Source organism: Hibiscus syriacus, unplaced genomic scaffold (genome assembly GCF_006381635.1).
Source record: "Hibiscus syriacus cultivar Baekdansim isolate YM2019G1 unplaced genomic scaffold, ASM638163v2 tig00112261_pilon, whole genome shotgun sequence".
NCBI classification, from domain to species: Eukaryota; Viridiplantae; Streptophyta; class Magnoliopsida; order Malvales; family Malvaceae; genus Hibiscus; species Hibiscus syriacus.
The window spans coordinates 2196097-2208318 of NW_024063289.1; the positions used below are offsets into that span (position 1 = coordinate 2196097).

Genomic DNA, 12222 nt, shown 5'->3' on the forward strand with positions numbered 1-12222 from the left:
AATTAACAATATAAATAAAATCACATAAATATTGTTAGCCAATCAATTTCTCTTAATTTTATCTTTCAATAAATTCGAATTCAATAAATTTGAATTCACTTAAACCTCATCTCAAGATATCATATACTACATTAATATTTCATTTTTAGATAAAATATTCATCTTAAGTGGTATCTAATGTGGTAATCAAATCAAACTGATAATAAGAACATGTCAAGCAAAAATCTTACTTTGGGCCAATTTTGTAACACCCTAAATCCGATTAGGCCTAAAGCGACACATTGGGCTACCAAGGCAACCCCTGCTTTAAAAAAACTATTCATTTTCATTTCAAAACACATTGAATGGTACCATATTAGACATACATGATATTTATAAAACACTTTTATAAATCAGAGCTTCGGGACACAGTTTAAAATCAAAATAATAAAACTCAAGGTTATAAAATCTGAATTCAATAATAATGATCATATGAATACAAATGCCCACTAAAGCTATTGTACAGTACTCTGGAAGAGATGCTGGAAGTCCTACTACGACGGTGATGTTCAAGCTAATAACCTCTTAACAAAAACATCCGAACGCTGAGCTTACAAAGCCCAATAGTATAATCGTTAATCTAGAGCAGCATTATGAGTTTCATAAACACAAGCATGCTAAAGACATGTTACTAAATAGTAGGTACATGCATGATCTTAATCAAGTGCTACCTACTTAAGGTTTTACTATTCTATCACTAAAATAGAAGTCTCTTGCTACCCTTAATCCTCTGTTAAGGGTCTCTCTGTGAGTTCACCTCCAATGGGTTTCTAACCAAAATGATTATAACTGATGTGCATTATCTAAATGCAACACTGACACTGCTATGCATTATCTGAATTCAACACACTACTAGTACATGGTCTCACATAGCCATCAGATACTAGTTAATTGAGGGAAGTTGGTGTCATATAGCATCAGTAAAATTCCCACTAAGTTGCTAAATGATCTCTTGCTCTCATATAGCCATCAAGCAGATCATGAAATAAGAACCCAGTGTCATATAGCAACGATACAATTCCCGCTCAACTGAAGCATTGGCTCAGTCGTCAAGCTAAACTCTAATGATATCTATTGTACTATAATGATGTAATTATAAATGAATGAATGAATGAGGGCTCAAGGACAAAAATATATTAACAATGCCCAACGAGGGTAACTGAGGTAGCCTAACTGCACACCATTAGGAATTCCCCACTAAGGCAATTGATGTAGCATCGCCAGACGCTAGCATAGTTTGACATACTAAGGTAAGGTCATCCCCTTTAGTAGCTACTATCTCGCTCGTCCTATCATCTAGAACATTATGCGAAGGTTTATTAGTTTTTTATTTCTGATAATTTATTAAGTTGTTTTATTCTAGTCATTAGCACTTAAAGGTATTTTAGTCATTTTTATCTCTAAAAAGGTCTATGTTTTTCATGATTTTATGACGATTATTGTGCTTATTATTCACTGGTTGTAATACTAACTATCTCGATACTCGACTCGGGTTCATTATTGGGTAGTGACACTCTAGTCACTCTTATCGTACTTCTTTTTAATACTCCTTGAATTAGAGGGACAACTTATACGTTCTTAGTTTATTGACGTTTTCTGAGTACACAATTTTGCTATTACGTAATATGACTTACTTATAGTATCGTTTTTCGGTACATCCTTTGCAATGATCCTCGTTCTTAATTTTTTGATATGTTCTCTATTTAAGATACTTGGACGTATTACACTTGAATGGTTACTTCGGTTGTAACCCACTCATACGAGTGTTTTTAAGCCTCTTTGGTCATTTATATCCCTTACAGACTAAGTTCCACCATTACAGATATTCCTTAACTCTTACAGGCCTTAACAAGATCAAATCTATCCATCCAAAGTTGGTAGTATCGATACCCCCATGAGTATTGATACTAAAAATGGCTTTTGTTTGTTAAAAAATGGCTTAGTATCGATACCAAGTTCCCTTAGCATGGATATTGTATGGGCAATATCGATACTCTCCCCCTCAGTATCGATACCTCCTGCTTGAAATGCCCAGATTTCATCCCAGTTCATCTAGTATCGATACTTGAACCCAAAAATACCTTGTTTAAGCTCGGAAAACACCCAAAATATAAAAAAGGCCTTAGTTTGCTTCCTAATCATGTGCTAGCTTTAGGAAGTTACTTAGGATCATAAAGTGTTATAAAAATACATGCTTTACATATAAAATGTTATAAAAATGCTTGTTTTACATCAAAAACGTCATTCAATCATGAAATCAAACATAAACCCTAAAATATTCAAATTTTAAGAAATCATCATGCTTATAAAATTCTTAACACCGCAAAGGACTAGAAATACACTACATTGGTGCTAGAATGCTGAAATGAAGCTTCTTGCTTAGACACACTCCCTTCATGTAAGATTTGGATTAAAACCCCCACTTTATCTTTAGCTTTAAAGAACCCAAGGCTTTGAAACATCAATACAAGTTTGTTGGAGGGATTGAGGACGAAATTGAAGCTTGAAAAAAGTATGAAAGGTTCTCAATAACTTACCTTTGAGCTAGGCACTTGGATAAGAAAATGGGAGAATGAAATGGAAAGTAAATGAAGAAAATCAATAGAAGAAGAAGATGAAAGAGATAAAAGCTCTCATCATTTTAAAATGGGATAATCGTGCTATTGGTCCTTTCTCGTCTTCTACTATTCAAAAACCCTCTTTTTATGATTAATTGGGCCCAATTCCAACCCAATTGAGCTCACACTCGACCCAACGACTTTACTTATGAATTCCACGAGGTCCTTAAACCTCTTAGGCAAAACCCGAAACTACTAGCCTAAAATTTAGGGTGTTACAAATTTATTACTAACACATCAAACTGAATAATTATCACATGCTTATTACGAAAGTATTACATGTGATTATGTCAACTATTATTCTTTCTTTGGGCCGATCAATATTAACATATCGTAAGTTACATGTACATAACCTTTATATTATAAAATCATATATTTTCTATAACGTAGGTCACTTTAACTAATTAAATCGTCTCAAAATAATTATCAATATTCAAATTTAATATTTCTATAACAATCAAATATTAAAACTGAAATTTCTGATTGCACTACAATATCTGAAATAACCCAAAATAAGGTTACATAAATGGTGCCATCAAAACTTGGAAAATCATGTTTTTGATTGTTTCTGAAGAACCCCTTGAGCATGCATTTAATTCATAACTTCATAAATTACTAAAGATAAATTGATTTTAAAATAATCAACATTTAACCAAAAATCAAAGTCAATCCAAATCGAATATAAATACCGTTCTAACTATATATTCCATAATCCATAACATTACCAACATACATATCTATATTCGATAACTGAAATAGCAGTAATCAGTAACTAAAGAAATTAATATTTATGTGTAGTTAAAGATTAAAAAAGAAATTTTTTGATCACATCATGATTTTCAAAATAACCCGAAATAAGAATGTCTAAATGACACCATTAGAAAAAAAAACTTAGATCTTTAACTATTGCTTAAGAATTTCTTAATAGTGACCAAAATAAAACAAAACAAGATTAAAAAAATCAAAACAAATATCCATAACTCATATTATTAACGTAAAATAAAAAAGAAATATCCATAACTCATATTATTAAGAAATATGCATATATGAAATTTTATTAATTTCCATTAATAAAATTTTCAAAACAAGGAAACATAATTATGGACACAATTTCCACACAAATTGCATCAGGCAATGAATGAGGTAATACTAAAACTTTGGCACTTATCGCAGAAGCACTTAATAAAGATAATATTTATGATTATAATACTCCATTAAAAAATGGATTATGAATATATTATTATAAATAGTAGTGCCGAAAGCAACATGAATATATATAATATTTTAATCCGTAAAAGACAGAAATGTACTAATTGAGATTGTTGAGAACAATCATAACGCAAAATTGAAGACAAACAAAATTGAAATCAAATCATAATTCATAACAATCATGCTTTCATAATTGAAATAATTGTAATAATTCGACATTATTGCAATCATGCGAAATCAACATCACAAATTGGAAATAAATAAAATTGAATTCAATATTCAAAAATAGCATGCCATTGAACACTGATACGATAATATTAACAACAGTATATAAACCCTGATATTATAGGATCATAATTTACAAGAACTATACCAAAAATTATATGAGAATTTTAATCCATAAATCATAAATCATAAATCCTAAAATCGATTAATTTTTAATGATTTAATATGACAAGTAGATGATATAACTTGTTAGAACCAAATCATAATAAATATGAAAATAAATCAGGATCTAATTATGTTAAATAATCAAGAATAAAATACTAGATGCAGAAGCGTAACTAAATTATTTGATAAGTTGAAATCATTAAATCTAGAATTCCCTTGAATATAATCTTTCTAAATGGATAAGAGAAAATACGAAATGAACTATTTCTTTGGGACTATAACCCCTTTATATGTTGATTTAATAATTAGTTATTAACAATACTTATAACTTTGTCTATCGTCAAATTATAAATACAACTTTAATATTATGATACTTCTAATACCTTAACATTATTGGTCACTTAATTTATGCCATATTTTATGATAACAATATATATTATAATATGTTCTCATGATTATGGATTTTAATCCAACACTTTAGACCCTTAGATTGGATTTGAATACACGATTTACGTTCGGTGATAACTTTCTCACGATGCTCGATTTTGATTTGCGATTGTCGATGGTCTTTCAATAGTTTTATAATTGGTTATGATTCGTTTGCCAATATAATTAGATATGTTTGTTTCTATCTTTTGTTCGAGTTTTTTAGATGAGTCTTTAACCCTTTCTAGTATTGTTCTTTTATGATCAAGTGACTAGTTTTTGTGTTAATAGTTATAAGTATATCTCCTAATTATATATTTATTGTAATGTTGGATATTATTTCTTTTATAAAATTCACTTCTATTTACATAAAAAAAATCTTAAAGAATGTTGGATATCATAATAAAAAAAATTCATATCATTAAAAAAAACCAAAATATGAACTATTTAAAATTTAAAAGTTCATTCATAAAGTTTAAAAATTAACTTCTAATTACCAAAATACAAGTGAGAAAATAGTTAAATAATGAATGATATAATTTACTCTCAAATTTTGGATTTAGGACTTTTAAAAATATATTTGACCAATCACATCTTTAATGAAAATCGAAATATTAATTAACGAAATTATTACCGTTTATGGGGAACTTCTGCTGTACTGCGTCTAAAAAAAGGCTAAAAACGGCGTTACCTGTTAAACAAGTGACCGGTTAAAATTTAGACTGGTTATGTTATATTATTTAACCGGAAATATTATCAAGTACAATAATATATTAGGTAATGTTTATATAATGTAATAGGTAGCGTTTATATTGACCTATTTTCTAACTAAACATGTATATTTAAATCGGTAACATTGTAAATTTACCTATTACATTATAATTATCGGTTTTGATGTTTTTGGGATTGATACAATTTTAAATGTATCGACACTTTATGCGTGCACGTTGTGCTTTCATTTTGGGAAAAAAGTATCGACACATATTTAAAGAGTATCGATACATAATATAAACTTATTTGCTAATTAACCAGTATATTTTTACCCGTTGCATTGTAAATTTACCTGTTTCTGGGTTTTTGTTCTTTGAGAAACTGATAACATGGTGGGTTTCCCGATGTTATTCTTTTGTTACTGCAAAGTTTCTGTTCTTTTCTTACTGGGTTTTGCTCAAAATATCCAACTTTTGTATTAAAAAAATGAAAATTATGAAATAAAAATGACCACACAAGCACACTTTTTTACTATCGGTTTTGTCATTTCGAGACCGATTTTATCATATTTTTACCTGTTATATTGTTATGGATCGATACATTTTTATAAAGTATCGACATTTTATTGGCGCTATAACTTCTTTTCTTTTAAATTCCAAAAGTGTCAATACTTATAATAAAGTATCGACACTTTCAACATATCCGGTAGTTCTTTACCGGTTTTGTCATTTCGAGATCGGTTTTGTCATATCTTTACCAGTTATATTGTTATGGATCGAATATATTTTTATAAAGTATCGACACTTTATTAGCGCTATAACTTCTTCTCTTTTAAATTCCAAAAGTGTCGATACTTATAATAAAGTATCGACATTATCAACATATCCGGTAGCGCTATACCTGTTTTGTCATTTATAGACCGGTTTGGTCATTGTTTACCTGTTATATTGTTATGGATCGATACATTTTTATAAAGTATCGACACTTTCAATATTTTCGGTAGCGCTTTACCTGTTTTGTCATTTATAGACCAGTTTTGTCATTTTTTTTACCTGTTATATTGTTATGGATCGATACATTTTTATAAAGTATCGACACTTTATTGGCGCTATAACTTCTTTTCTTTTAAATTTCAAAAGTGTCGATACTTATAATAAAGTATCAACATTTTCAACATATATGGTAGCTCTTTACCGATTTTGTCATTTCGAGACCGGTTTTGCCATATTTTTATCTGTTATATTGTTATGGATCGATACATTTTTATAAAGTATCGACACTTTATCAGCGCTATAACTTCTTCTCTTTTAAATTCTAAAAGTGTCGATACTTATAATAAAGTATCGACACTATCAACATATCTGATAGCGCTTTACCTGTTTTGTCATTTATAGACCGGTTTTGTCATTTTTTTACATGTTATATTGTTATGGATCAATATATTTTTATAAAGTATCGACACAAACCGACAAGCTAAATTTGCCGGTTGCCAATTTTTTTAATATTTCTTCATGATTTCCACCTATTACATTATTATTACTCGATATTTCCGGTAGCGCTAAACCGAATTTATCAAATATCTTTTAATGTATCCGATAACACCATATATTAACCGTATATTAGTCCGTCTTTCCTGAAACAATCCCCGTATATGAGATTGTTTTGTAAAATATAACTTTTAGTAGTCACTTGACAGAATACACCTTTGCCTTATGTAACGGAAATAAATGTCATTTTAATATAACACATCAATTGAACTCAACGATTAAAGGAAATTTCATTTTTTCCTAAAAATTCTGAACTCAAGTAGTAATATATATTTATAAGATATGCGTATAATAAAAAGTTGGTTAAAAAATTAGGGTAAACTACACGGATGATGTCAAAAATCATTTTGACCATTGATGTTTTAATTTGATCAAAAAGACCATTCAATTTTTTAAATGGTTCAATCAAACCACTCTCTGTTGATTTTTCACAGAGATGGTGATGTGTCCATTAATAAAAATGGCACAATTATACATTTGGTCCTTAATACTTACTTATTATATAAATTTGGTCCTATTTTTAATTTAAAATAATTAATCCTCAAATATGGAGGTGCCACATGTCAACATATTATTGTGACACATGTCATTGCATGATTGGGGATTGTTTTTAATTAATTTTAATATTTTAACTATTATATGTATTGTGTTTTCTATTATTTCACACATACAAATATATACATATAATTGTTGAAACAAATCTACTAAATAAATTATATTTCTCTCTCTCTCTCTCTCTCTCTCTCTCTCTCTCTCTCACACACACACACCCTCTCTCTCTCTCTCTCACACACACACACACTCTCTCTCTCTCTCTCTCTCACACACACACATATATATATATAATTATAGGTAATACAAGATTTATAAATAAAAATGAGTTTAATTATTTATATTTTTGTATTAAATTAATTTTTTATTTTTCACAATTATTTTTAAATGATTATAAATATAAAGCAAATGAGAAATATTTTTTTTAATTTTGAAAGCAAATAGTTAAGATTCATATTATAAATTTATTTTATGATTTAAGTTGTTTTTGTGATTTTGAATTCTCTAATGAATTTTTAATATAATTTTATTTTTTTAAATATAATTCATATATAATTATTTAAAAAATAATTAGGAAGAATTTAATTTATTTTGAAAATATAAAAATATAAAACTCATTTTTATTTATAAATATTGTATTACCTAAATTATATATATTTGTGAAAATATAATTTATTTATTAGATTTGTTTGAACAATTTAATATATATGTGTATGTGTAAAATAATAGAAACGCAATATATATGAGTTTGCAATACAATAACATGTGTAGTGGTTAGCCCTGTAGTTAAGCCTTGCTTAGGGGAACCAATGGTCCTTGGTTCTAAAACTCTTGGCAACATTAACAAAGTCTTTTGAAAAAACTAATTATCCAATCATGCGATGACATGTGGCACCTCTAGGTTGGAGGATTAATTATTTTAAATTAAAATTAGGACCAAATTTACAAAATGATTAAATATTGAGGACCAAATGTGTATTATGCCATTTTTATTAACAGACACATTACTATCTCTGTTAAAAATTAACGGAGAATGACTTGATTGAACCATTTGAAAAGTTGGAATGGTCAAAATAATTTTTAACCATAGTTTAATGGTCACCCGTGTAGTTTACCCAAAAAATTATGATCATATACTAACTCACAATTACAACATACTGTTAAAAAATTCCATTTTAATAAATAAATTCTAAAATGTGTTATAAATAATATATGAAATCGACACATTTGAATAATAAAGCCACCTCATGCACCAAATGATCTGAGCTACTATTTAAAATAAATAGAAATTTGAAACGTTTGCAAACTAACAAGCCTATGATTCACTCACCATTACCAACCAAAAATAGTAAATTTAGTAAAGAATTCCATCCATCAACCTGGAAATTGGCAATACAATTTTAGAAAAGTGAAAGTAGAGAAAGCCCTCCCATCATAGGAAAAATGGCCACACAATTTATCAAATAAGAAAAAAATGAATAACATATAACCATTGATCATACTGCATAACATATCAAGGGATCATTTCATTGGTTAGATGAACAAATAAATCATTGAAAAATACATATACGAGGCATTACTATATAGCCTGCAAACACTTATGGGATATAATACCATAGAGAAAATCACCTCTTCCCTAAAGCATATTTAGCTCTAGGATTCACAATAAAAAATCAATATCTAGAAATCATAATAATAATAATACTGCAGCAAGAATTAATTGGCATTGTAGTTGAGCAGATACTAGAAAATACAACTGAACCATGTTTAGAGTTCAATTAACTCGAATTCGATTTATTTTCTTTCATGCACTCTTCCATCTCTTTCAGCCAAAGATCAGCAAACTCACAATTCTTCCATGCCTCGAACCATGGTCCTCCGCGAGTATAATGTATGGCTTTCGGAAACGTATTGGGGTTGTTCCCATCGACCTTGTTGTGCCCCTCGAGGAAATTCCAAACAAACGAGACCGACCCGATTTCACTGTCTTCGAGCCACTGGAACCTGTGAAGAAAAGCGCCGGTTTGGTTGTTGACAACCTCTGGTGTCAACCCTTTGTTCTTTGGATGACCACAATTATATAGCACCATAGAAGACCAATTCTTCCTGGGATAAACAGTCTGCACAGCACCATCCATCTTTGTTTTCTCTTTCGGGGAATAATCGTGATGAACACACATGACTGCGTACTTGTCATCAACCAAATCCTTTAACTCCTTGATATCAGCTAAGTAAAGGAAATCACAGTCAACAAACATTGCCCAGCCTTCATAATTCGCCAAGTGGGGTGTTAGGAACCGCGAGAAGGAGAACTCGGTGCTCTCGAACTGATCCCTTTGGCGCCAATAAAGGCCTTTCTGCCTAAGATCTGATTGAACAAGGGGTGTGATCTCAACAGGAATGGAAGTACGTTTCAGGATAGAATGGTGACATACCTCATATGCTACATCTTCACGCGGATCATAACCAATGAAAATGTTGAAGGGTTTGCCTGCATCGCCATTGTTGGCCACTTGTGGAGCATTACCATTAGCCGTAGTCATAGATGCAGCAGGTTCAACAACAAAGATCTGCACAATTTTTAAATTTTTTTAATTAAATTGCAGTTAGTACAGTATTTTCCCTAAACTCGTTACTAAACAATTTCAAGAAAGGGGATTTTTACTGATTTTGAGGGTAAATCAATAAAACGATGGGGCACTCAAATTTATAACCCTTTTTTCTTGCGGATTCTTGGAAACCAAACAATACCAAGCACGGAAATTTTCAGGAATTGCTCTTTCATTTTGTTTTCCAGACAGATACGAGAGACAGAGAATGAGAGCTTGGATAAAAAATTAAAAAAAAACACTATGAATTAAGAAGAAAACCAAACGCGTTAATCCAAAGCATAGATGGAAAACCGAAAAGAAATAAGTGATTCAAATGCAATCAACCCAGTGCTTCCAATCAATTAAACAACCAGAAATAAAAAAAAAATAGAAATATTGAAATTAAGTAGAAACGTCCATATAATAAAAGAAAATGTGATACAATGAGCAAGAAAACAATCAGATCTGTAACAGTAAAAGAAAATAGAAAAAGGAGAGACATTGACCTGTGAATGGAAAAGGGAACGTGAATATCGGAAGTTCTTGACAATGAAGAAAAGTTTCTAAAGAAGAATTTATAGAGATGAGACTTAAAAGAATATCATAAAAAATGGAAATCTACCGCATATTTTTGTGGTTTGGGTGTCGGTGCGAGGATTTAGCGTTGAAACGAGTTATTGGTGCTTTTATATAAGAAGAGGGCAGGAAACCACCCAAACAAAATTCAATTATTTGCCATAGAAATTGAATATTTTAGTTTAGTTTTTCTTTTTCCCCCTTCTAAAATTATAAGTAAAATTATGTATGTTATTCTTTACTTCGAATATTGAAGCATATTTTCCAAAAGATGACTCTTTAAGCTATATTAACACGATGATTATTATTAACGATGAATATTATTAATTTAATTTATAAAAAATTATTTAAAAGTTTAACCTATATTTATAAATTAGTTAAAAAGTTAAAGTTAAATTATTTAAAATAAAGGGTAAACTATAACTATCAAATTATTGTCCATTTTCATTTTGACCATAATTTTTGAAATTTTATCAATCATATTACTCATTTATTTAAATGCATTCAATTAAGTCACTTACAGTTAATATTTAACAGATAAGCTCATGTGATAGTTAAAATATTTGGTATAATTACACATTTGGTCACTGTTACTTATATATTATGTCAATTTGGTCATAATTTTAATAAATTAAAATAAAAATAATTGATTTTATTTTATCATATCAATTCAATCGCTATATCTTTCGATATAAAAATATTGATTCAACAACAGTTTTTATATTTACTTAAATGTAATATGTCCATTATGTACTTTATAAAATTATTAGAAATTATATCGTCACAAAAAATGAATTAAGATAATAATAATAATAATAATAATAATAATAAAGAAAAGAAAAGAAATATATAATAATAAAAAAGTTATCATTGTAAATCATTTAATTTTATGGATTATGAGTTGCGGTCAAATGGTTGAGAGTTATCTTAGAACATATATCATCTTGTGCTTACTCCAAATTAATATGAATTTTAAAAGCTTTTATCTTATCACGGGTAGAGAAAGTTTCTAAACTAAAAATATATTAATTATGTATTTAATCACTTAACTATAATTTTGGTTATGTTAGGTTATCTAATTATTTGTTTTTCAAAATCTTCACTAATGTTAGGTTTTGATTTTATTTTGATCATCTATTGTTAAAAATTAACAGAACTATTGACTTGACATTTTTTTTTTATTTTTCAATGATAATCTGATATTACCTTATGGTGACATGTTAACATTACAGTTAATTTTTAACGGTTATTGATCAAAATGAAACCAAAAACGTAATGTTAGTGATGATTTTGAAAAAAAATAGTTTGGTGACTAAAACGAAACCACATGAATAATTAGGTGACTAAATATCTAATTTACCCTATATTTTATTCAAATTGAACTTTTATTGCAATTCTTTTTGTAAATTCTATCCTAAAATCTATTCTTTATTTTTTATAATTTAATCAATACTTTATTCTCAAAATAATTTTATAAAAAATAAAATTATAAATATATCTAATAATTTTATATAATATTTAATTTTAATAAATTAAAATTACGACCAAATTGATAGAATATAT

The 12222-nt window shown here is 28.6% G+C and overlaps 1 protein-coding gene across 1 annotated transcript; it reads right to left on the bottom strand.

Moving 5' to 3' along the window:
* Positions 1-9001: 9001 nt before the first annotated feature.
* On the bottom strand, positions 9002-10724 carry LOC120176929 (protein CDI-like). The gene is made up of 2 exons (XM_039183214.1): positions 10590-10724; positions 9002-10062 (listed from the first exon to the last, which is right to left on the bottom strand). Exon 2 carries the CDS (start codon positions 10033-10035, stop codon positions 9271-9273), a length of 765 nt encoding a protein of 254 aa, XP_039039145.1. The 5' UTR covers positions 10036-10062; positions 10590-10724; the 3' UTR covers positions 9002-9270.
* Between the last annotated feature and the right edge of the window lie 1498 nt (positions 10725-12222).